Source organism: Hyperolius riggenbachi, chromosome 2 (assembly GCF_040937935.1).
Source record: "Hyperolius riggenbachi isolate aHypRig1 chromosome 2, aHypRig1.pri, whole genome shotgun sequence".
Classification (NCBI taxonomy): Eukaryota; Metazoa; Chordata; class Amphibia; order Anura; family Hyperoliidae; genus Hyperolius; species Hyperolius riggenbachi.
This window is the reverse complement of record NC_090647.1, coordinates 501185474-501213158: the sequence shown is the minus strand read 5'-3', so window position 1 is coordinate 501213158 and position 27685 is coordinate 501185474. Positions and strand designations below refer to the sequence as shown.

Sequence of the window (27685 nt, the reverse complement as noted above, 5' to 3'; positions counted from 1 at the left end):
TTAAATGGAAATAAATATGGCAGCCTCTGTATACTTTTTGCTTCAGGTTCCCTTTAATAGGTCTTCAAAGGTTCTAGAATCTGAAAATAGAAAAGCCCATGCAGTATCTAATGATGGTCAACCAATCAACCTTTATGGTCAACATGAGAAATGACTGGGCATCTGTTTCATCTTCCTCAGAGGTTCTCAAGCTTCTTTCAGTGGGGTTACTGTACACCTAACAAACTTTGGTGACACCCTGCCTCACTATTCCTATATGTCTAACACAAAACTGAAACTCCCCACAGCCCTCAGCATCTCCGTCACCCGATTCCCAGCCCATAGGCCTGTCAACTCCTCTAGCCGGCTCCCTTCTGTGTTGATCTTCAGCCCACAGCTTCATTCATATCCAGCTCCTCCAATTGAGTTCTTCCGTCCAATTCTCAGCCTACATCCTCTCAAGTTTCTTCACTCAATTTCTTCCACCCTCGACTTCCTGCTCACAGACCTCCCTACTCCCAGCTCCTTCACCTGGCACCCTCCTGCCCTGGTTCTCAGCCCATAGCACAGAAGTTTCAAGTAAAGCATTCTTGTTACAATCAAGTCAACTCAGAAATGAACTTTTAGCTCCTCAGCATTTCAACAGACAAGGGATGGAGCTCAAAGACCTAAACTTCTATAGAGACACATTGTCTCTGCTACCTGCAATTACAAAGCTATTTGATTCAAGAATGCCAATGTCCTTAAAGTGGATCCAAGATAAAAACTTTTACTCATTGCATAATTGTGTTCCTTTCATATGGTTTATAGGGCATTCCTCAAGCCAAAAACCTTTTTTTTTTGCTTTTATAGTCCAATTCCCTTTAAACTAAACAAGCCTCACCCACAGCTTTTCACAGTGCCTTGGCACTGTAGCAAGGGCTTATGGGAGCTCAGTCTGGGCAGGAGGAGGAGGAGATTACTAGACAGAGATTTCAGAGGCAGAGGGGAGGAGCAAGGAGGAGAGGGGACTGAGTTTACACACAGGCAAGCTGATAGCATCTCCAGCCCTCAGCCTGAAAAATGTGACAGAACATGGCTGCCCTCATTGTATCACAGGAATAAATAATCATAAAATGTTGAAGCTGTTTGCAGCTAGATATGCTGTGTAAACTAAACTTTAGATAAGGTATATAGACAAGTTACTTGTTATAGATAGTTTTTCATCTTGGATCCGCTTTAATGCTTTCCACAGGGTGATTTTTTTTTTTTTAAATTGATGTATATGGCTCTGCTGAAATTCTGCATTGGCTTTTAATAAAATGGTTTAAAGAAAAACTGAAGTGAGAAGGAAATGGATGGTGACTTTTTTTCCTTTTAACCGTCCTGGCGGTAACCCCGGGGTAAGCCGCGCAGGAGGATTTCTCAGGCCCTGCTGGGCCGATTAGCTTTTTTTTTTTTTTTTTGCTACACGCAGCTAGCACTTTGCTAGCTGCGTGTGCACTCCGATCGCCGCCGCTACCCGCCGCGCCCCCCCCAGACCCCATGCACTGCCCGGCCAATCAGTGCCAGGCAGCGCTGAGGGGTGGATAGGGACTCCCTTTGATGTCGCGACGTCATCCTGCCCATCGCCATGGCAATGGGGGAAGCCCTAATGGAAAACCTGTTCAGAACGGGATTTCCGGACGGGCTTTATCGCCGGAGGCGACCGAAGAGGGTGGGGGGGATGGCCCTAGGCTCGCTACATGATTTAAAAAAAAACAACAAAAAAAAAAACTGCTGAGCTGCCCCCTGGCGGTGTTTAATAGACCACCAGGGGGGTTAAACAATGCAAACTGCCTTGATGCCATGCTGATACTCTGCTTCCAATACTTTTAGCCCAAGACCCTGAACAAGCATGCAGATCAGATGTTTGACTGAAGTCTGACTGGATTAGCTGCATGCTTGTTTCTGGTGTGATTCGGACACTACTGCAGCCAAAGAGATCAGGGCTGCCAGGCAACTGGAATTATTTAAAAGGAAATACATATGGAAGCCTCCATATTCTTCTCTCTTCAGGTTCCCTTTAATAAAAGAGATACAATAGTACAATACAATAACATTTGTAAAGCGCTTTTCTCCCATAGGACTCAAAGAGATGTATTACTCTATGACGGCCTTGAATTGCACTTTACATGCATTTCCTTAGCACAAGGGAAATGGAGACTGCAGCACAAATCTGATGTGGGTTCTGATTAAAGATGGTCAACGGGATGCAAATAATTCCATCTTGCATAGAAATTTAGTGCTAACTGAATGCAACTTGAATCTGGACCAATCAAAACTGCAGAAAGGACATTTGATTAGTCCAACACCAAGTTGCATGAAATCTGCATGCAAGCATGAATTATTTGCATGTAGGCACTGGCCATCGCTAGTACTGATATTGAATACACATTGCTTAAAGCTATGACTGTACCTTAAAGGAGAACTGTAGAGAATAATATGGAGGCTGACATTTATTTCCTTTAAAACAACACCAGTTGCCTGGCAGCCCTGCTGATCTATTTGGCTGCAGTAGTGTCTGAATTACACCAGAAACAAGCATGCAGCTAATCTTGTCAGATCTGACAATGTCAGAGGCACCTGATCTGCTGCATGCTTGTTCAGGGGCTATGGATAAACGTATTAGAGGCAGAGGATCAGCAGGACAGTCACGCAACTGGTATTGCTTATAGGGAAATAAATATGGCAGCCTCCATATCCCTCTCACTTCAGTTGATGCGATGTGTCAGAACGGAGATAAATATGATTTTTACTCACTGCGCTGGGAGAAGAAACTCACCTTTCTCCATGTTGAAGTTGGTTATGTCGGTGGACGTCTCTTCGTCATCACTGGACAGACCTTCAAGGTGTTCAGCCATCTTGCTAGTTATCTCCCGAGCTTGTCTCCGCCGTGCTCTAAAACAAGAGCAAATGCAATTTGTTGGCTCAGCGCCGGTTCAAGCCTGTGAGTTTTTACCAGAGTGGTTGACCACAACAAACTCCTGGCTAAACCTAGCAGTGCAGTTATGCTTATCTCAGTGTTATGGGTGATTTATGGGCCAAAATTCCACCGAAATGTCTGAAGAGGGGCACATCCAACAGAAGTTGGGGCATCAACAGAAAGGCTTCTGGGGACGTAGGAGGGAACCTGACGGCAAAACAGAACCTGGACTAGGGGGAATCACCCAATTACAAAGCTATATTATTAACCACTTGCCGACCGCGCACTCATACCGCGCGTCGGCAAATTGGCAGCTGCAGGACCAGCGACGCAGTTCTGCGGCACAGGCTGCAGGCTAATTAATCAGGAAGCAGCCGCTCGCGCGAGCGGCTGCTTCCTGTCAATTCACGGCGGGGGGCTCTGTGAATAGCCTGCGGGCCGCCGATCGCGGCTCGCAGGCTAAATGTAAACACAAGCGGAAATAATCCGCTTTGTTTACATTGTACGGCGCTGCTGCGCAGCAGCGCCGTAAGGCAGATCGGCGATCCCCGGCCAATCAGCGGCCGGGGATCGCCGCCATGTGACAGGGGACGTCCTGTCACTGGCTGCACAGGACGGATAGCGTCCTGTGCAGCCAGGATCACCGGGGGGGGGCCAGGTAGGAGAGGAAGAATTTCGCCGCGGAGGGGGGCTTTGAGGTGCCCCCCCCCCCCCCAACACCCAGGCAGGCAGGAGCGATCAGACCCCCCCCCTGCACATCATCCCCCTAGTGGGGAAAAAAAGGGGGGCGATCTGGTCGCTCTGCCTGCACCCTGATCTGTGCTGGGGGCTGCACAGATCAGCTAAAACAGCGCTGGTCCTTAAGGGGGGGTAAAGGGTGGGTCCTCAAGTGGTTAAGGAAGAACTGTATTGAAATTAAATAGCTGTTTTTTGTGTGTTTTTTTTTTTAATACAATATTCATAACATATTTAGTCAGTGTTTGACCATTGTAAAATCTCTTCTCTCCCCGATTTACATTTTGAAATTTAACACAGCTGGCGACATCTTTAGTCCTGCCAGATCTCTGCAGAAGGTTTGTTTACTGAGAGTTCTATGCACAGGGTGAGATATTGCTTGCTTGGCAGTTGGAAACAGATGTAATTTCCCACAATGCAACAATTACAGGCAGGAAACAGTCAGGAACATGGGCATGACATCACACTGTGGGAGGGGTTGCACCACAATATCAGCCATACATATGTCCCTGATGATCTATTCAAGAAGAGGTAAATCTTTCTCCTGGGAAACAAAGTATCGGCTACTGATTGGGATGAAGTTCAATTCTGGGTTAAAGTTCCTCTTTAAAGTAAACCAGAGATGATTAAATCTAAAGATTCGATACTTATCTGGGGCTTCCTCCAGCCCCATAAACAGGCGAGTCCCTCGCCGTCCTCCCGTGGTCTGCCATTCAGCCACAATCAATCTCGGTAACTGCTTCAGTCGGTGTGCTCAGCATGCGTGGGAGGTCCGCACTTGCGCAGAAGACCCAGACTGGACTGAAGCAATTACCAGGGCTGACAGCCGCTGAACGGCAGACTGTAGAAAGACGGCGAGGGACTCACTTTAGATTTAATCGTCTGTTTTTTTTTACGGTATTTCTGAAGAGTAGAACGATTAAAAGAATGTACACAAGGACTAAACTTTTGGAGCAATTCTTAGATTTTCTACATCCCCCATTTCAGTTGTTAAACTATAACCACTAAAAAAAAAAAAAAGAAGTGTGAATTACCGATACCTTATATACTCGCATATATGCCTATTTTTCTCAGCACAAAAAATGTGCTGAAAAGTTATCTCGGTACTTATCCGTTAGCCGGGCGCATCCGGCAGGTGGCGCTAATTACTATTCCCCCTCCAGGCCGACATGGATAGTAGGGAAAGCTGTAACTCTGGTGGAGTTTTGTCGCCACCTAGAGGATGCGCCCGGCTAACGGATAAGTACCGTTATCCCCTAGGCTTATATGTGAGTCATTGGATCAGAACGGATGGTGGAGCAGGTTTTGTTACTGGCAGAGGAGCATAAGGATCACACAGTAGTGATCCTGCTCTTGCCAGCTGGCTCCCTGCCCCCCATCACCTGCAACATGTTGTGCAGAGCGTGCTGCTCAAGACTACCTGTGTCCCCTGGCTTGTGGAGCAGAACGTGCAAGGAACAGGTTAGCGGTGCAATGATTGGGGATTCTTCCTATGTGGCAATCGCCATGTCTCATATCTATTATGCCATCTGGTGGTGTCTTGAGACACAGCTGTATCACCCTTGGGGCACATCTGGCTATGGGGAAGGGGCTGACTTGTACTGGGGGCACATGTGGCTACTGTGGAGGGGAGCTATTCTGGGGGGCACGGAAAAGTTGGTACCTTGGCTTATACTCGAGTCGGCTTATATGCATACTGTATACGGGATGTTTACAGTGAAGAAAGCAATGACCCCTGTTGTATTTCTGTCAGCATAGGTCCACTAACTGGCTACCAGCAAAAGAGGGACTGTATACTTAAAATATGGGAATAAAAGCTACCCCTGGGCTTTGAAATTGTGTGTAGTCGATAAGGAAAATCCACAGGCGGTCATATAGGTACATGAGTGTTTACCTCCGGGCTTCTCTCTCCGCTATCCTCCTCTGTTTGGCGTGTTCTTGGTAAGATGCCCGATCTCGCCCAAAGGTATCAAGATTTGGTGCCATGACGGCTTTACCTGTGAATGAACATAACAGGAACAGCTATTCAGATACAGTTTCTAAACCTTTTCATCTTATTCTACCTACTCATAATACTGTATCAGAAATATCTCTACATGTCAGTAACTCAAGATAACACAAGCTATGATACAAAAGTTCCCAAATGAAGCCTCTGTTGCATCCTGTTACCCCGGCATTATAATGTCCTGCTGCTGGGGATAAACAGTTATGCAGCAAGTGCTGAGCTGAAAACATGGAACCTGCAAACATTTACACGTCATTTACCACCAGCCCCAGTATCATCAGTTCCTTACCAAAGTGACCGTGATGCAAACTGGGGCAATGAAAATATAAGGCAATAAATATTATAAGACAATAATCTACATACAGTAAAATGGAGTGAACTGAGCCCCTGAGAGTCTCTATAAAGTTGACCACACACAATAAAAAGATTTCATGGCAATTTGATAAAACGAGTGATTGTACAAGAGCTACAAAAGCTTTTTTTATTTGAGAGAGAAATCTGACTGAACCACTCCCCCCCCCCCCCCCCCTTTGTTCTTGTTCTTCAATACGTTTCAGTACACTTTTTTTTTTTTTAATTGAATAGTGAAGGGTAGATTGTTAATTTATTAATTCATAGACCAAAGCACAATTTAACCTTTTTTTCATAATTAATTTCATAATTAGGGGAAAATTTAACACATATAGCACATTGGACAAATGTTACATGAATTCCAATCAGAAAATGTATCAATTCTCGAACTGGGGGAAAAAAAATATATAAAGAGTTACCGTATTTTCCGCCGTATAGGAAGCTCCGGAATAAAAGATGGTGCAGGTTTAGAGGGCAAAACCCAGGGAAAAAAATATACATACTAAACCTGGTGGGTCCGTGTTCCAGGAGTGTTTTGTACATGTTCTAGCCTAAATTGTGTCCTCGTGTATCCACATGAGTCCTGATGTGTGCTCCTGTGTCCCCCATGTGTCCTGTGTCACCCATGTTTTCCCCATATGTCCAATGTGCCTTCCCCATGCGCCCAGTGCGTCTCCCCATGTGTCCTGTGTCACCCATACATTCCCCTACCTCCTTCATGTGTCCCCTTCTGTCCTTCTCCCCACCATGTCATCTCTCCCACCCCCTTGCGTCTCTTGGTCCCCCCGTGCTGCAGTGCATAGCCGCAACGTACCTAATCAATGCTCCCACGGTGATGTCAGACCTCTGCGCTCCCCCCGCTAGCCTCCTCTCCTTTCCCCTGGTCTCTCCTGGCCCGCCGTGCTGAAATTAATAGCGGCAGCTTACCTTCCAAGCGCCCGCGATGAATGCAGACATCGGTCTCCACACTACTTCTCGCTCTTGTGTCTGGCTTGTACTGATCGCGTCATCAGTACAAGCCGGACACAAGAGCGAGAAGTAATGTGGAGACCGATGTCTGCATTCATCGCAGGCGCTTGGAAGGTAAGCTGCCGCTATTAATTTCAGCAGGAGAGACAAGGAGTAGGGAGAGGAGACTAGCAGGGGGAGCGCAGAGATCGGACATCGCCGAGGGAGCATTGATTAGGTACGTTGCGGCTATGCACTGCAGCACGGGGGGACCAGGAGACGCAAGGGGGAAGCAGACACAAAGGCAGGGAATTCCCAACATGGCGCCGGGTCGGCGGTTTGTATCGGCGGGCGTTTGGAAATTGGGTATTCCCTGCCTTTGCCGTATAAGACGCATGGACTTTTTTACCCCATTTTTGGGGGAGAAAAAGTGCATCTTATACGGCGGTAAATACGGTAATCATGTGTGGCCACCTCTAGTAAGAGAAGCCTTCATCACATTAAAGGAACAATAGGGAGGCATGGAAGGTGAAAGGGGAGGGACTTTCTCTGGGCACCTTCAGCACAAGTAATTTTTAGTAATGGTGGTGCCATCCAGCTTTCACTGAAGGTAACCTACCATATGCCATCACACATACCATCACAAGTGCTAATCCTGCACATTTACAGGTTTATTTTAGTACATTTTTGGTCACTTCAGGTGTCCTTTAACAAAACTCTGAACCTGAAAACGCATAGAGAGCTGAGCGAAAAGAGCAGAACTGCAGCTCTCCAAATCTGTATTGCAAGAAGTGGCTAGTGACCAGTTACTTTAAAAGTGATCAAGTAAAGATTTAACAGATATAAGTACAACTCTGCACAGAGTGTCTGCACAGGACCAAGAAATATATGTGTGTCTGGAATTGGTTTATCGGTTAAGCATCAATTCACACGATTGGTAGTACACAGCAGAATTTTGTAAATTAAATTCCATTCTTGCCAGATATCTGCTATAAACATATTTGTGCTGCACAAATATTTTTACAATGTTATGTATTAATATACAAATTAATAAAACAATTAAGGTGAGCACATTTTTCTAGCCTAGCATCTGTATTCCTTGTTTCGTAGTTTCCAGTATAGACAAACCAGGTATTGTTCCATTCCTGTGTGAGCAATAAGCTACACGGAGCAGGAATAACGGTTGCTTGCTTTCTACACCTCTGTAAACTGACTGGAACGAAAGCTGAGCTCAAGGGAGTGAGATGGAATTTCCCTTTCATGTTACTGAAAATTAGATTTCCATTTTAATTTGCAACCAACTATGGTATTCAAACGCTCAGCACCCTTAAGCCCCATCTACACGATACGATTCTTTATACGATTTGATTACGATTCTATTTACGATCCGATTAAATCCAACATGTCCGATCAGGATTCGATTTGATTCAATTCGATTTGCCGTTGCAAAACAATGGCAAATCGAATTGAATCGAATCCTGATCGGACATGTTGGATTTAATAGGATCGTAAATAGAATTGCAATCGAATCGTATAAAGAATCGTATTGTGTAGATGGGGCTTTAAGGTGGCCATACACTGGCCCGATTCGCGGCCGTTTCGACAGCAGATTCGATTCTGGGATCGAATCTGCTGCCAATCGTTCGCGCTAAATGCACCCGCCGATCCGATTTCCTCCCGAAATCGGATCGGTCCGTCGATCATGCCGTGCGGGAAATTACCCTCGATCGCCCGCGGGTAGGGTGCGCGTCGCTAGCGGCGGCTGATCCGATCAGGTATACATTACCTGACGCTGGCTCCCGGGCGTCTTCTCAGCGCTGCACCGCCCTGTTCCGGCTCCATCCTGGCGCTTCCTGTGTCACTGCAGTGACCAGGAAGTTCAAATAGAGGGCGCTCTATTTGAACTTCCTGGTCACGGAGTGACACAGGAAGCGCCGGGATGGAGCAAGAACAGAGCGGTGCGGTGCAGCGCGGAGAAGATGCCCGGGAGCCAGCGTCAGGTAATGTATAGGGGGGGGGGGGGAGACAGGCGGCAGGAGCAGCTCAGCAGATTGTAATCGGTTTCAGGCTGAAATCAATTCACAATCTGTTTGCAGTAAAGGCAGCCATACGATCCCTCTCTGATCAGATTCGATCAGATAGGGATCTGTCAGCTGGTCGATCTAATGGCAAATCGACCAGTGTATGGCTACCTTTACTCAGAAGTCTCTCTGATCAGATTTAATCAGAAAGAGATCTGTCAGATGATTGATCTAGTGACCACTGAGTAATGTATGGCCAACTTTAGCAGTCATTGGCTTATTTGGCAGCTAGAGAGTATAATTGGCTGGATTTAGTGCACACTGTCTCTGGAAGTTTGCGTGTTAAAAATGTTTGCTCTTGTCTGTTGGAGACACTCAGGATCTGCTGGCAGGCCCCAGCAACAGTTCTGGGTTATGTGACCATGTCTTTTCTCCTCCCTGCAGTCCCCCATTTTAATTGTGCTTTAATTGTCTGTATTGAAAATAATTATTGGGGCATTTGTCATAGTGTGTAAGAGCGCACCATGACTGCAGTTATAAATGACAGAGGAGCTTAATATATTTGTGTGGCCCTCCATAGCAATCACCTCCCATTATTCATTCCTTTTATAATTACTCTGCTGTCACTGGCTGATAAGATTTATGTTATTGGTTACACCTTAAAGTGGATCCGAGATAAACTTTTACTCACTGCATAATTGTGTTCCTTTCATATAGCCTCAACAAAAAAGTATTTGGCTTAAGGAATGCCCTATAAACAATAGGAAAGGAACACAATTATGCAATGAGTAAAAGTTCATCTCGGATGCACTTTAAAGACCTGATCTGATCTCATAAGCTTTTATCACTATAGTGAATTGATGTGACTATTTGTCTTTAGCAGACAACCCCAGCACCAAGCTCATCTCTGGTGAACAATTTCACCAAAAAAAACACAACCTGCCCAACAGATTCTGCCTTTCCCAAGAACAGCCGGTTCATGGGTATCTGCAGGTGTAAAATATCCTAGAGACAATAGAATGAGCACAAAAATGTAAAAGAATCAATGAACTGGATGACTATTATCTGATGTGTATGAGGACTTATGTATGCGCAGGACCTACTGCAACAAGAAAGTCAGGTCAACTTTTGCATCAGTAATCCAGCAACATCTTGGTCTTTAGCTACAGTGTGGGCAATAGTGAGCACCAACCAATAAACATGCACAATGAGCATTTACTGCAGTACCCCCAATGAAAGCGGTTCTGCAGTTGCTTCCGGAGGAAATGCACTGAGCCAGTTTTTGCATCATATGAACTCACTATACAATGTAAAAGCCAAATTCACCAAAAATACAACATTTTGTTTTTACAGTGTTTACACACTATGTGGATCACACATTGGTGTCTTAAATCTCTCAAACTCTAGAGACAAAATAACTCCTACTAAATTCCTAGCTCCACCCATATCTTCCATCCCCACATGGATCCCAGAGCCTTCCCGTTCCACCCTCAGATTTTAATGTTGAAGAGGCCTTCAGGATTCCTTCAGAAAGCCACAGGAAGTACTCAGGTCTCCAAGTACTTCAGAAGATGAGCTGCTCCGCACTGCACATACACGAGCCGCACGTCTTCAGGCGTACTTGGAGACCCGAGTACTTCGGAGGAGATCAGAAGATGCAGCCAGCGGGAGACTTGAATAGGGGCCTGGCAGTGGAACAAGGGGATGCGGAGAGGAACAAGAAGTCTCTAAGTCATCCAGAGCCTTCCTTCTTAGGCGAGTATCTACCGTATTTTTCGGACTATAAGACACTCCTGACCATAAGACGCACCTAGGTTTAGAGGACAAAAACCAGGGGAAAATATATATACTAAACCTGGTGCAATCATGGTGAAGGGGCATCTTATGGGTTGTACCTCACACCTCTTGTGTCTTCCTGTGTCCCCCTTTGTATCCTTATGTGTATTCTATTTGTCCCCCTGTGTCCTCCATTTGTCCCCCTGTGTCCTCCTCTGCATGGGCACAGTACAGGGAGTCCCCGACATTGCGGTGAGTTGGAGGTTTGTATTGGCAGGCGTTCACAAGTCAGGAACTCCCTGCACTTGGATTATAAGACACAGTGACTCCCCCCCCCCCCCCCCCCACTTTTGGGGGAGAAAGAGTGAGTATTATAGTCCAAAAAATACAGTAACTATTTTGTTTTAAAAGGTCACAGTTGTCCCAATAAATAATTCTAGTAATCAGACATATGTTAAAGTGGAACTCAAGTCAAATCTTTTCTTTAGCAGGAAAGAGTTTCAATTAATTCTGGTGTTCTGCTTCTGTATTCCCCTCACTTCCTGTGTTGTGACAGGTTTATTTCAGCAAGAGAGAAGAAATCATTCCAAACAGGGAAGAGAGTAATTTTTTGTGTAATACGATGGTTTAAATAAAAATTATTAAAAGGTTTAAAGTGAACCCTAAGTGGCGCGGGGGTGTGCAGATGGGACAGAGAGGCATGTTCCCTGCTGCATGACATGCCTCTGTGTCCACCCACCCCTCAGCGCTGCTCTCTGCCCTCTCCACACCATCACCCATGCCCACCCACTCTAAATTGCAGACATTCAGTATGTCCACAATCTCAAAAGGGGGAAGGGGGGGGGGGGGGGGGGGGAGGAATTGACTACTTAACACCCACTGGGGGAGTTCCTGAAAACCTTCTCCGGCTGCTCTGTCTATCCCTGGCCGCTCCCCCACCTCCCTGTACGCTGCACTGTGTGAGACACACAGAGAGGAGCTTCCAGCGTCGTGACTTCAGGGGTCACAAAAACAAAACAGATTACACACCACAGGAGCAGTGAGAATTGCCAGTACCTGATCCGGAGAGCCCCCCAGATCAGGGAGCATGTTTTGTTTTAAGTAAAATTCCCACTTTGTGATCACTTTAAATATCTGTTTGTCCATGATAAGAGTATTATATTCACTTCTACCTAAAAGCGTCTGATGTTCCCCAAGTCCCCTCTTCAGTCATAAATAAAATGTATAAATAAAAGCAGTAGACACGCCAGTCTTTACTTCCATTGCTGGAAAGGGTGAGGTGTGGAGGCTAACCTAGATGAGAAGTCTAAGGAAAGTGGCTTGGAATACTGAAGAGGGCTGGGGAACATCAGAAGTCTCTGCCTGGGACAAATGATAAGCTATTTTGGTGTTCAAGACAACCTCTATGCTGATGACACCCAAACCTATTTTTCAGCCCCTGACCTCTCCACACCTATCTAAAGACCCCGACTGTCTAGTCTGCATTCAGGTCATCCAGTTTCCTTAAACTTAACATGAACAAAATGGAGATTGAGATATTTCCTCTTTCTGTTCCAACTCCATAGTCACCATAAATATAGAAAACAACCTAATAACCTCAACTCCTAAAGCTTGCTGTCTGGGGGTAATTCTGGACTCCGAGTTCTCATTTAGAACGCATATTAACACATTAACTACTTTCTGTTACTTCCATCTCAAAAACATTTCCAGAATTCCTCCATTTCTTTCACAATGCTTGTACATGCTCTACTCATATCCCGTCTTGACTACTGCTAACACCCTACTCTGTGGCCTACCAAAAAGCAGACCGGCACCTCTCCAGTTCCTACTGAACTCTGCTGCCCACCTCTCCTCGCACTCCTCTGATGTAGCCCCTCTCTGTTAATCTCTCCATTGGCTACTTATTACCCAAAGGAACCAGTTTAAACTCCTCACACTATCATATAAAGCTCTACACAAGTTGTCACCTCCATACATTTCCTCAATATCCAGAAATCATCCCATCCAGAACCTTTTTCCCTCCTCCCAGGAGATCCTATTGTCCTCCTACTCTGTCAGCTCCTCTCACTACCGCATCCAGGACTTCTTGCGAGTGCCCCCTCTCCTTTGGCACTATCTTCACAGCCTGTCTGTCATGCTCCGAGCCTGGAAATCTTTAAACATACTCTTAAAACACACCTTTTCAGACAAGCCTATAATTTGCTGTAGGTCTCACAATGGAGGCTCACTGCCTCATCTGCTACCTCCTTTGACTCCTTTCCTATTGTTTCCATCCCACTACCCTAATAAGACAAGAGATGGTCCGCACTAATGTCTCCACAATCAATGATTTATTCAGGACATATCCTAATACAGTTAGAAGCACGTAGCTGACATGTTTCGGACCTTAAGTCCTTAATCATTGGGCTATGATTAAGGACTTAAGGTCCAAAACATGTCAGCTACGTGCTTCTAACTGTATTAAGATATGTCCTGAATAAATCATTGATTGTGGAGACAATAGTGCGGACCATCTCTTCTCCTATTGTTTTTGCTGGGCCTGGCTGCCTTTTGTTCCAGCACTGTCCCACAGTGTGCAGTGCAGCGGTGACCTCTGCTTTGTACCTCTAGAATGTAAGCTCGCAAGGGCAGGGACCACCTCTTGATGTTTCTTATTTTGCTGTAATTTATCATATAAACGTGTACCAATCTTAGTGATGTCTCAAACCACACATTAACTATGTATGTATTTGTACTTGTATTGCTGGATGTCATGATCATACAGTAGCTTGAACTTCTATACATGCTCCCCAATATTTGTTTTGCGCTATGTACAGAACTACAGAAGATGTTGGCGCTATATGATTATTATTTATTTATAATAAAAAAAGTCATAAAGCGCACCAGTGACAAACTAAGGGGTAAAGGTTTCTACCAGGGCTGTGGAGTCGGAGTCGTGGTTTCAGAAACTGAGGAGTCGGAGTCGCATGATTTTTGTACAAAATCCACAGCCCTGTTAAGTATTAGACTAAGGAGTCGGAGTGAAGGAGTCAGAGTCTGAGCAATTTTGGGTACCCGGAGTCGGAGTTGGAGTCGTGGTTTCAGAAACTGAGGAGTCGGAAGATTTTTGTACCAACTCCACAGCCCTGCTTTCTACCCTGTAAACTTGTACTCAAGGAGTTAGGGAGGGTTAGTGGGTATGGCTCTACTAACCAAACTAGGAGTTAGCATCTGCTCACCTACCTAGGTGCAAGCTTCCGCTCTACAGCAGAACTGATGCATGGTTGGTTAGGTATGTAGGCAGGGGGTGTTTCTATGATCAACAATGAGGCCATACTCCTGTACCAGGATGTTCAGAATACATTTAGCCCTTCGAGAGCCTTCTACATGCCAATTTTTCAAGATGAATACTGCAAAAAAAGTTTTGAGGCTGTACAGACTACAGCCTTATCAGCTTTCCTTATTATTGCCATGTCAAGCATGACACACGTTTACTTTAAAAGGAACCAGAGGTGTGAGACATATGGAAGCTGCCATACTTATTTCCTTTTGAACAATACCAGTTGCCTGGCAGTCGTGCTGATCTTTGTGGTAGTAGGGACTAAACCACACACCTGAAACAAGCATGCAGCTAATCTTGTCAGATTGGTCATAGATACCTGATCTGCATTGCTTGTTCAGGGCCTATGGCTTAAAGTATTAGAGGCAGAGGATCAGCAGGACAGCCAGGCAATGTGCATTATTTAAAAGGAAACAAACATGTCAGCCTCCATATCGCTCTAGCCTCAGGCTCCCTTTAAAAAAAACAAAAAACAAGAGCTATGGTTAGTGTGCATTTTTTATTTCTAATAGGTTTACCTCTAAAGCCCAGAGTTCATTTTCCAGGCACAATACAAAAAATAAAAATGTTCTAACTCTACCAATCTCTGATTAAAACTGCAAAAAGCTATGGCTGGAGTTTCACTTTAAGTCACTTGACAATGTGGCTGGGCCACATTTAAAGCTTTCCAAACAGTGATCAAACATAGTATAGTTCCTACCAATTTGGTGAGGTGCTCATAGAGGACAAAATACAATGCTGACAGGAAGCTTTGCCACACAGGAGGCATTTAAGTTGCCTCCCGAGCTAGCTCTGAAATGGGTTAAGCACAAACAGACACATCAAGTGATTTTCTAACAAGGTTGTTCAATGAATAATAAAAACCTTCAAGATGGACTGACTTGAATGGCTCGAAAACTCCGAAGATTCATCTTTAATATCATCTTGCCGTCTTTGGACAAGGCGGGCAGCTCGCTGTTTGTACAGCTGGTGCATTGCAGATTCAAGTTCGTTTATCAGAGGCACCTGAAAGATACAACGAGATTCATAATACCCGGCCTTTGTGCAAGAGTCGGGGGACAGGTTATTCCAAGCACTGCTTCCCGAGAATATCTACACAGCACATGCCAGACACAACAGCAATGCAGTCTGCAACAGGGAAAAAGTTATGCTTAGCACCATGTATGTTCTCTGCCTAAGTGGTAGACCCTGAAACACCACCATCACCATACAATGTGCTTCAACTGTTTCTATCTCAAGGCTTCTGAAGTCAACATCTTCCAAAATATGCCACCTTGTCTTTTGTCTAGGACTTACCCGGTCACTCCTGCAGTTGTTGAGCAGGAACGTTTTTTTCTGAATCTATATGCTCAGCGGTAAGCTGCTCGACGCTATGGCTCCCTTACTTTCAGGGGCATTTGTGGAAAAATCCAAACCTGCAAGTGCCTGTAGATGTACCTAGCCAATCAGGTTTAGGATGCAGGCTCACAAAGTAATGTGAATCTGCACCTTCAGTAGAATCAATAGCATAGAGGTGACATTATGGAATAGAAAGTAATGAAATTGATCACGTGAAAGGCTTTCAAGTTTCTGTCTACCTAATCACGTTCATATTAATGCCCGATGCACATGCTACAACTTCCCATCAGATCGACAGGTCGAATCAATAAAATCCGACATGTCAGATCATTACTGCATAAAGGCAATACCGTTATCGATCTGGAGCAGATCAGACATGTTGAAAATTATCGTTTCGATGTGATGGAAAGTTGCACCGTGTGTACCAGCCTTAAGGGACACAACAGATATTCACTACCTAAAAGGTGTTTACCAACAATCCCCATACTGATGTACTGCTTCGCCCAGAGAAGAGAATTGGGGGGGGGGGGGCATTACAAGCAGGGGGTGCACTCATGATTAAGTAATGTCATCCTTAATCAATGATTGATCATAGGTTAACATTTAGGGGTACAGCCACGCTGCTAGGTGTGCAATGTGTACTGCTCAGTGGATGGGACAGGAAGGGTGAGGACAATATGCTAGTTTATCATTTACTACAGACTGCAAAATTAGGCCATGGGCGGCTGTACTTGCTAGATGTTTTGCAAAAAAGGTCCAGAATGATGACCTCCACTGAATTCAGTAAAGCACAGGAGGGGAGGGTGCTGACATCATAGGACTCCTGAACACATACCAGACTAAACACCAAAGACAAACACAAAAGTCTAGTAGGTTTCCATAGCTTCAACTTTCTTGGTAGGATATAACAGGATGTGATCACAACTAGCCAGATAGAGAGTTTGAAGGCCCATACCTACAATGCTATTTTTCCCCAATGATTTTTCACAACAAACTTTTTTTCTGCAGTATTGCCTGACACTGTTTACCGAAAAATTTGTTAAGCAGTGTTTCAGGACACACACACTACCTGCTGCGATCGTTCATTTCTGAATGACCGCTATGCTGGATTCAATCGTTGAGGATTAATCTGAGCCTCACTGACTTTCGCGGGTTTTACCGCAATCGTGTAAACAATCGTTTGCGGTGGCCCAAACCACACTTGCAGATTCGGCCAAATGGATCAGGGCAAGGATCGTTTGTTGGTAGAGATCTCCGATCCATCTGGCCGTGGTTACTTAACAAATCTATCAGTGGTTTCTCTTATTTGTGAACAGGTATTCAATAAAGACTTCTACACACCACTACAACAAGGCATACGTCAACTGCATGGTAGGGTTCACATAAATAGTTATGCTTAACAGCTGCTCCAGGAATGTTCACTTAAAACATTAATGAGAACTTTATCCAAAGACTTTGGGTGGAGCAAGTTTACATTAATACTTAAAGTAATTACTTCTCATTCCTGAGAGAACACATTATTTAAAAAAAATCTTTAGCCAAGAGTTTCCTCCACAGCTTACTCTGCTTATCCAGTGTACACAGAGCCAAGTTATGTTTGGAGAATCTCCCTACACAAATCTCTGTTCAGGCAAGCCTATGGCAAGGAACAGAATCTTAATGGAAAGTCTAGCCACATTTTCTTCTAGTTTTAGATGGGAATTTTTTTTCTACCTACTGCAATTTAAACCCTCCCTTCTGCACAAACCTAAGTAGACAATTCATGTCTGGTGTTTAAAAGGGAGTGATTTATTCCATAAGACCCTTGATCCGTGCATTCCTTCCCGAGGAAATGCCGCCAGGGACTGAGGCGGAAGTGTAACTAGAGGGGAGTAGCCCCTGCTATGCCCAGAGCTGTGACCCCCCCCCACCCCCCCCAACTACTAAAAACTTACCTTTCTCTGATACAGGGTCTAGACTTCAGATCAGGTGTTTTTGTTGCTACCCTTGTTTTGAGTGTGAAAATCATGATGGCCACACTTGTTATGGCCCTTGTGAGATAAGCCCCAAGCCAATGAAGGACAAAAAAGGGAGGCAAAGAAAAGGTGTGAACGTTGGGGGCCCCCATAAATTGTAGTTACGCCACTGGCCTCAGGTATTGATATGTGGAGGCTCAAGGTGACCATAGGTTTCACAGGGAACTTCCACTCACTACTAACGAGAGGAGGAGACCTTGATATTAGTATGACTTACATAATCTTTTGAATGTACAGGTAGTTCCCGGTTAATGAACAAGATAGGGACTGTAGGTTCATTCTTAAGCCAAATCCGTTCTTAGGTTGTAACACTGTTCCACCCCAATCCGTGTCTCCTATGTGACCCACTCTGCCTCCAGTGTCCCACTCTGTGTCTCTCTGTCCCCCTCTATGCCTGTTTGTCCTCTTCAGTACTTGTTTCCCCTCTGTGCCTGCCTCCTCCTGTGCCTTTCTGTCCCCCTCTGCGCCTTTTTGTGCCCACTGTCCCCTTCTATGCCTCTGCCCCTTTGTCCCATTTCTGCCATCCTTTGTCCTCTCAGTGCCTCTGTCCCTTCTATGTCTGTGTCCCCTCTGTGTGTTTATGTTCGGTCTGTGCATCTGTCCCTTCAGTGCCTTTGTCCTTTCTGTGTCCCCTCTGTCCCTCTTTGTGCCTCTGTTCCCTGTGTCTTTGTCCCCTCTGTGCCTCTCCTCCCTTTTTTTCCCTCAGTGCATCTGTCCCTTCTGTGTGTCTTTGTCCGGTCCGTGTCCCCTCAGTTCCTCTGTACTTTCAGTGTCTTTATCCCCTATGTCTTTTTGTCCCCTCTGTGCCTCTGCCCCTCCCATCTGCCTCTTCCCCCATACCCCTTTCTCCCTGCAGCAGCAGTGCTGGACTCACATTTCGGTCCGAGTCCAGCGCTGTCAGTCTAGCAACTCCGCTTTCTGCTCCCTCTAGCGTACAGCACTGCTTCCTGTATGTCATGTGACATACAGGAACCTGTATGTCCCATGACATACAAGAAGCGAAGCAATGTCTTGCACAAGAGCTGGCAGGTGGCAGAGTGAGGACGACAGACAGCGTTGGAATCGGTTTGGAGGTGAGTCCAACACTACTGCTGGGGACATCTACCGGGACTTGGGGGAAGTTTGAAGCCGCTTTTTCAAACTCCCCCCCCCCCCCCTCGCGGAAATGATGTAATCGCGAGGAAATGGGTAGTTTTTAAGTCGGGGATCACCTGTACTTATTCATCTGTTGCTGACTCAATCTGCTCATTCGGTTCATGTTTGAACTGTTTCTTTCTTTCTCTAATGGTACATTTATGCTGGTACATGTATTTTTTCCATATCCATATTCCATATATATAAGCATATTTTGTCGTCTAAAGATAAAAGTTATAGCCAGGAAACTTTCATATTCAGCAATAGATTAGCATATCATTCAGGATACGTGTACTATAAGAGAATAATGTATTTGGAGGTTTCCACCAACACCATTATTCCGCTATAGAAAGTTCTATATTACAGATAAGACATAAGGGGTGAAAAGGATAACTCCGTGCTGAAAAAAAGAAATTACCACATTTATTCCTCAAAAAAAATAGAAATAAAATGTAGGAAGTGAACTTTGGATTCAGCCTAATAAACATTTATTGCTGTTTAGCAATTTAAACTTCTAGCCTTAACTGGGATGATTTAGGAGTTGAACAGAACAAAGTGATTTATTATGAAGAAACAAAGGCTGTAGTAATAGGAACAACAACGTAAAAACAAAACTGGCCGTAACATTGTATTAAAGAGGAAATGGCTGCATTCTTACCTTTTCGCGGAAACACTCAAGCAAGTCTTGGACATACCCACGCATTTCTTGTAAGAACTGATACCGTTCACCATTATCCCCAGAACACCCTTCCAATCGGCTAATTGCATTATTGGAGTCTTGGCGATTTTGATCATACTTCTCGTACTGTTCCAGGTTTGATTTGTGAGTTTCCTCCATTGCGCTGAGCCTGGTTGTGGCATGAAATGTTACAAGTAAGTACAGGAAGTGATGTAGAGTTGAGAACAGCTATCAATAAAAGGTAGGTTCTTCATTTATACGGTAGGTGTGAACAGGCAAAACTACATCAATGAAAGTGGCTGCATAAGCGTAAACCATTAGCAACTGGATTGCCTATCACACAAACCTGATACTGGACTCTGCTTTGGCAACGTAACTTCTCTACATATGTTACATCCAGAGCCTGAAGTTGTCAACTCCTGGAACTGGCTGACCAATGTACGAAGGAAGTGGCCGGCTGATGCAACCAAAGAAACTTGTGGGGTAACTTACATTTTAGGACTTTGGCCAGCGACAATGCTAAATGGAAGGACCTGGTTGGCCAAGTACTGAAGAAACCTTTCTTGTAGTGAGACAGTCCGGGACACCTGCAGAGTGAAGAGGATCTACAGCAGTGGCGCTCTGGGAGGAGTTGCTAGACAATAATAACAAGAGAGTCCTGGCAGAGGTCAGTGGCGAGTCATCTGGAGATCAGGAAGTTCTGGCTGACATCCCAGGGGGAGGAGCCATTTGCGGAAGAAAATGCCAGAGTGTCACCAGTAGCTTGGGAGGCCTGATCATCTGAGATTCCGTTCTCACATTGACCGTCCGGAGCCCTGCCCTCCCACATCCTCCAAAGCCCCCCCCCCCCCCCACATCCTCCAGTCCTGCAGATAAAATATGGTATCTTCCACTACTCCTTATCCTGACACTTCTCGCCCGCATTGCTCCTGATAGGTTTAGCTTTATAGTCACCCAACCACATTGCAGCCCTCTTGCCCAGTATTGTACAGCTTGCTTGCCATCTAACTTGCACTTCGGGACTTGGCCGGCTAGGTCCTGCCATTTCAAGTTCTGGCGGACTATCTTCCTAAAATGTAAGTTAGCCACATCAGCCAGTCAGGTCCTTACAGAGACATTAATTTATACGCTAGGGCAGAAGAAATGCTCTTAAATATTCAGTGACTATTCGTATTAAAAAACATGATTTTATAGCACAAGATTACAGAAGTGAACAGCCCAAAAAAACATCATGGTAAACATATTTAAATCTCTACCTCTCAAAAAGAAGATGGCCTGAAAGTAGGGCCTGAGGCTTCAATGACAGAAATGTTCTGGTGACCAAACAGATAACCCCTCTGTCTTCCAGAGAGCCTGAGGTTACACAAGTCCTAATACAGCACTTGAAACACATCTGAGCTGAGTGAGATATGGAGGTTGACATTGTTTCCCTTGTAAAGAATGCATATTGCCTGGTTGTCCTGCTGAGCCTCTGTCTCTAATACCATTAGCCATAGACCCTGAGAAAAGCATTCAGATTAGGTATTTCTGACTGAAGTCAGACTGGATTAGCTGCATGCTTGTTTCAGGTGTGTGATTCAGACACTACCGTAGCCAGAACGATCAGCAGGACAGCCAGGAAACTGATACTGATTAAAATGAAATAAATATGACAGCCTCCATATCCCTCTCATTTCAAGTGTACTGAAGAAAGAAACTGAAAGTGCTCATTTCTAGGGACCATGTCTTTTTAAAAAGACAAGACTTTAAGAAACTGTAAGCAGCAATAATCTGGGCTGCCATCTTTACCTGACAGTTGCTTTATTTCAACTGCTAGCTGACTAGTTTGAAAACTGAAGTTTTATACTAAAACCCAAAAGATACAGTCAACCATGTCATTATTCAACATATAACTGTGTTATTTAAAAGCCTACCAATGGTAAAGTTAGCTGGCCAGTCCATCCAAACTGATATTTAGATTAAAAGAAGATGTTGGGTACCATAAAATACCTACTCATATCTGTAATGGACACTAGCCATGAAATCTATACACTGGGGTTCCTATTTCTGTTGGACATCAGAGTCTCTCTCTTCATTTGCTGCACTCTATACTGCAATCTAACTAAGCAGTGACTAGCAATAAGGGTGTAGAGAGGTCACCTTCAGACGCCAGTGAGTGGTTCAAGCCTTCAACATCTATCCAAAACCTAAATACCAGTTCTGAGTGTCCCAACCCATTGTAATAAACACTTCTTAAATGCTTTCCACAACTTTTCGCAACTAGGCAAATAGACTGGGATAACATTACAATTTTTGGTTCTTAATCTGTAGGCTGATAGGTCTATCACATCATGAAATAATGAAACAGGACATGAGGGCTTAACTCTGTATACCTGCGGCCCTATGTTACACTGTGTCAATTCTCCTTCACATATTAACTGGTCCACAAAGTCACACTGACACAGCCCCGGCCCAGAATGCAATCTGCTCAATTCTTGGTTCCATCCGACTTCTTCAAGCAGTTCATAGTTGCTACGCAACAGCTTTATGTTCCTGGACCCTCACAACAGAGGCCAGGGCAATTGAAAGCCTGTGGTAGTTCCCCAAAGGTAAGTTAGTCTGCCCTACCTTTCTTTAAGCTGTTGCTTTACCAAATCAATAGTTACAGGAGTCATCTCATTATTGGGAGTTTTGAAAGGGACAGAATTATCTGGTTTTGGTAGCTTTGCTTCGGCAGCTCCGTATGCAGGATAGGTGTAAGGGACATTGTAAGAGGAACCGTAGGGCATTCCCTGGTAAGTGCTGGCATAAAACAAGTTATTTGTATCCGCAGGCTGGGGTGCTTGAACCTGAAAGACAAACAAAGCACATACCCTTACTACAATCACAATGTACAACCAAGACAAGGGACCTGATGCTCTATACACGGGTAAAGTTGACAGGCATGGGTAGTGCACATCAATTTTACTAGTAACAATGCTGTGAAAACACCGCATGTTAACCCATTAGCACCGCACCTGTTACCGGGTACCACGTGTTACCACAGCAACACTCACGTTAACCCGGCATGGCTGGTGCTAATAGGATAACGAGCTTTGTTTTCGATGCATTAGTACAGGATAATTTCCCATGCACTGCCTTTACCGCCGCATGGTCCAACTTTCCCACCGCTGCATAGTGCATCAGGCCCAATATGACTAAAATATTTAATATCTCTAAGCCCAACTTCAGGAAAATTATTTCAGCTTTGGAGAATGTGAAAATGGGTTAGAGTTGGTTTTGAAATTTTAAAAATCTCTTTAAAGAGAAACTCCGACCAAGAATTGAACTTTATCCCAATCAGTTTTACATGAGAAATCTATTCCTTTTCACAGACCATCAGGGGGCGCTGCATGGCTAATATTGTGGTGAAACCCCTCCCACAAGAAACTCTGAGTACCTACTCCTGGCAGTTTCCTGTCTGGGAACCTTGCTGCACTGTGGGAAATAGCTGTTTACAGCTGTTTCCAACTGCCAAAACCATGCAGCAGCTACATCACCTGCCAACAGTAAAAATGTCACCATGTAATAAATGTCAGAATGTAAATGAGGGATTTAAAAGATATTACAATGGGCAAACACTGACTAAATCATTTATACATAATTATTGTAAAAATGAAGCACTTTTTTTTTTTTATTACATTATTTTCACTGGAGTTCCTCTTTACAGCTGACCTGAACTGTCTCTCAGTGGAAACAATTAGACCTGCATTACCCCACTATACTAGCTACAATAGATCAAAAAATGATTTATGAACGTATTAATGCAAGAGTTTTAGACAATATGGAGCACTTTGAAAAAGTTTGGAAACCATGGGCAGAATATAGAGGAGGAATAACTATGACTGAGTTAATGAATGTTTAAACTCTCTCGCTAAAGCTTTTGCTATATGTAAAATGTCATTGCATAGGATACACAACCTCCCTTTTTATTCTTTATAATCAGGGGAACCTTTGCTATACTTTGCTTTTGTACCAATTTTATATCGCACTGTGATACCCTCTGCTATTCTCACTCTTTGCTGATGATGACCTGTTATTGATCTATGTTACTACGGATCTAGATTATGTTGTTTTAACAGTATGCAATCAATATTGTAATTGTCTCTTTCTGAGACCACTCATTTTCACTGTTTTCTCTCTCTTGTTATGCTTACCAATAAAGCACCTTTTGAACACTAAGGGCCTTTTTCCACTACCCTGCGATTTGATTCTGATCGCAAATCGCAAGGTACATTTAATTAATGGAAACCTTTAGCAGCAATTTCTATTAGAGCGATCTGATTGCGAATGCGATTTTGGTCAAACCGCAATTGTCGTCCTACCCCGTTTTGGATGTGATTGAGCTTTACTATAATGAGTATAGTAGCTCAATCGCAAGCGCATGGTGGAAATTAAAACGTGATTGTGATCGCAATCGCATTTCACAGTGGAAAAGAGCCCTAAAGCTGACTCAGAACTTCCTCTCTGCTCTAAAAGAAAAGCAACAGCATAATAACTTTTACAGAAAAACATTTGTTTGTTACACCTGATACAAATCGTAAAATAAATCTGTACTGTTTCTGGTTCATGCTTTCATGGAAACAGACATGTTGTTAAAATCCTGTGCTTTCAAATGAGCTTATCTGCTATCTCTACCGTGGCAATCATGTGACACAGGGGAGAGATCAAATTACAACTTGTGATTAGACAGGCTAAAATCTCTGAATACATACAGGGTGCCTTCTCTAGGTCTGCCTTCTGTCCTGTGCAAGAGTTCAGGTCCACTTTAAATGACATACTGCATTAATGGAAATTCAGCTTCTAAGTGTCCCGCTATCACATGGTGATACTCACTTGTGGTATGCTAATTCCTTTCCGGATTTGTTCCTGCTCCCAGCGGCTGAGTTCTTCATCCTGTTCCCCTGTTGCCAAAGCTTCATCATCACTTCCCTCGATACCTGCCACAGATAGACATTACAGGAGTTATTCTGAAAAGGTTTTGGCAACATACTCCAGAATGAGACAACGCCATCCTGTATCTTCATTGCAATCCTGAGAATCCACAGATAGAGGTACCTGGTTAAGACACTGTGATTGCACAAGCCCTGAGCAGCCCACACCCTGTAATAAGGCTGTAGGCAGCTCACAAGTACAGCTGCAATAGATTTCTTTTTACACAACAAACGTCAAGGGGAATTAAATCTGTGTTATGCCCTCACTTATCTTTTAAGTGACAGAAAGGCAAGGAAAATTCAGACCTGTACACACAACAGATTCATCAGCTTAGGACCGTATCGTGTTTAGAGACAATCAATCTAAAGGTTTAGAGTTCAGCCTTGTAAAACCAAACCAAAGTAAAACCAAAGTGATAACAAAAAAAGTTTGATACTTACCTATGGAGAGGGCAGGCTATGAATCCTATTCAGCTTTCTCTGTCCTATCATTCCTGCCCTGTGCCCCCCACGTATTTAACCAACTGGACGAATATGCCTTCAGGTACCCTCAGAAGGGCTCTGAAGGTCTTTTGGAGGCAACATTACTTCACCGGGTGACAGCGATGGAACAAAAGCCAGCGGCTATGAGCGGAGCTGCAGTGAGGGACAAAGCATCTGCTAGGGGCTGGAGGAAGCCCCGGGTAAGTAGGTGTCTTTCTGCAGCTCGGACATTCCCTTTATCAAAAATCTTACCTGGATCTCTGGCTTTTATCTTTATCTATGGCTAGCTAATACACTGCTTGGCCAGAAGCTACTGTAGTTATAGCAATCCAAGATTACAAACCCCACATTTTCAAAACAGTGTGGCAATAAAACCTACCTATTTCCTCAGCTATCTTCTGCCTTTGTGATTTTTCTCGTACTGAGAATACGATCCTCCTCTTTTCATCATCGTCGTCGTCATCACTGGCATCGTTCTCATCCTCGCGCACTAGTCTTTTGCCACCATCTATATCCACAGATGGAGCATCCCCAAGCTCCCGCGCCATCTGTCTCTTCTTACGTGCAGCATGAATAAAAGCTGCATCCGGGATCTCACCTGCAAAAATAAATAAACAGTGTTGGAACCTAATGCTTTGGGGTTGTTTTTCAACCAATAGACCAAGGAACCTAATCACAGTAAACGCCACCATGAAAAAAGAGCAATACATGAGGATTCTTAACGACAACATTAGGCAGTCTGCAGAGAAACTTGCCCTTGGGCACCAGAGGATATTTCAGCATGACAATGACTCAAAACACACAGCAAAAATGGTGAGTAAATGGTTAGCAGACAACAACATTAACATTTTGGAGTGGACCAGTCAGAGTCCTGACTTGAATCCAATTGAGAATATGTGGAGGGAGCTAAAGATCAGGGTGATGGCAAGAAGACCCTCCAACCTGAAAAATTTGGAGCTCATTGCTAAAAATGAATGGGCAAAAATACCTGTGGAGACATGCAAAAAGCTGGTCTGCAATTATAGGAAGCGTTTGATTGTTGAAATAGACAAAGGCTTTTCTATTGATTATTGAGAAGGGTATGAGTAATTTTAAACTGGACACTTTTTGCTAAAATGTAAATAAAATGTGAAAAATCCCCCCCACTCGTAATGCCTCTTGCACATGGATTGAATTTCTATCTGCTCTGAATGGGCAGGGCTCTATGAGGAGGGAGTGGCTTATTACCTGGACGCAGAACATTTAGTGATGATATGGAGTTGGCAAAAGATCCAGCTTTAGGTTTCTCCTCTTCCTTTTCACTTTCCACCTCCATCTCTTCCTCCCCCAGGTCACTCCCGATGTTCATGTCCTCCGGACCACCATCTCTCATTGCAGAATTTATAACTGGCTGACCACCTTAAACAGAGACAGAAATTATTCTCGGACATACAAAATAAGGAAACAGGAAGGTCGGTGCTCAAACGCCATATTTCAAAATATTTCTAAAAGAAAAGGAAAACCTTAAATTTCTTAAATATACATAGCTATCCAGGAAGGTTTTTGTTAAAGAAAATAATATTGCCAACACAAATCAAAGTGTCCTGGGCACTCACCTCATCACTGGACAGTATGTATATGTATGCACAAGCTACCTTGTATACATCGATGTATCACCCTTGTAACTACATGGTATTTATCTGAAGTATAAAATCACTACTATTTATGGACGGATGGTGCACGCTGCTGCTTCTTTGAAACATAGATGTTGTACAATCCTTTCTTCTCTGCCATTATTGCGGAGCACACGTCCTACAACATTAGGATTCATACTAAGGGGATTATGAAGGCATACGAGAGAGAACGGCACTGGAGACTTGGGCGCAGGATTCAGCTGGTATATGGCTGATCCTGCTGCTGCACAAGTCCCGGCCGTATTAAATACTATTCCCCCTCCAGGCCGACATAGATAGTGGGAAAATCAAATAATTCGCCTTCCAGCTATTGCTGAAAGCCGAATTATTATGTTTTAGAAGTAACTTCAGCTCCATCTTCTGACGGCGGCGAAGTTACTCCCTGTGCCTGCTATAGCCATAATTCCTATTACGGGCTATGGTGGCGCAGGCTGGGCCCAAATCTCCTGCGCTGGTTTCAGCGTGTTCGTTGTGAAGGCAGTGAATGTATATTAGCCGGATTGAGAACCCACCCACATTATTAAAGTATCCAAAGGGAGTGCCACACCATTCTGCTTCTTGTATCTAAACATTCAACACAAATCAAAGCACAGCACAGCCAAGGTGTCGGAATGTGATGAACATGACTCAACTTTGAGTAGCTTAACCATTTCTGCCGCTGCGACGTGAGCCTCACATCTACAGCGGCAGTTGCTACAGCCACTGGGACGCGCTAGTCATGTCCCTGCAGTTTGGGGTGCTGTGCGGGCAGATGCATGCGATCACGATGTTGCCAGGAGCAGGGGGGGGATTGGCTGCAGGGGACTAAAGTCCCCTGAGCCAATCTGTACATGTCCGCTGAGAATGAACACTATTTTAGTTCAAAAACAGTGTTCATTCTGAAATAGAGCCGCTGCGGTTTCTCCTGCCACCGATCATTAGATTTATGAATGGGAAGAAAGTTCCCATTCATTAATCTACCAGCAGGCCACCATGATCGGAGGCATCCATTGATGCCTGTGTCACTTCCCTAGTTACAATGTAGCAACATATTGCTTCCTATAGTGTACTTATTGTACGCTAATAGGAAGTGCTCAGTGGGGACATCTTGTGGCCAAATAGTAAAATTACACCTACTGACTTTAGGGAATAACATTTTTAACCATTTCACAACTGAGGGGTTTTACCCCTGAAACACCAGCGCGATTTTTACCTTTCAGCGCTGCTTCCATTCTAGTATTGATGTACTATGATTGGTTATTGGGGACTGGAGAGTCCCCATAACCAATCATAGTACTGCAGAGCCGGGGTGTGTGCGCGCGCGCGGGGGCGCGCGCTGCACGTTTGTTTACCT

General features: G+C 44.4%; 1 protein-coding gene across 1 annotated transcript in view; it reads right to left on the bottom strand.

Annotated features, from left to right (window-relative positions):
* Positions 1–27685, bottom strand: part of PAXBP1 (PAX3 and PAX7 binding protein 1) — a 58999-nt gene that overhangs the window by 19518 nt on the left and 11796 nt on the right. The window contains exons 3-10 of the mRNA XM_068270476.1: positions 25907–26077; positions 25059–25277; positions 24099–24202; positions 21852–22072; positions 19224–19413; positions 14960–15083; positions 5553–5655; positions 2783–2898 (exon numbers count right to left, since the gene is read on the bottom strand). Of these exons, the coding sequence (XP_068126577.1) occupies positions 2783–2898; positions 5553–5655; positions 14960–15083; positions 19224–19413; positions 21852–22072; positions 24099–24202; positions 25059–25277; positions 25907–26077 (1248 nt within the window). The remainder of the gene's footprint in view (positions 1–2782; positions 2899–5552; positions 5656–14959; positions 15084–19223; positions 19414–21851; positions 22073–24098; positions 24203–25058; positions 25278–25906; positions 26078–27685) is intronic.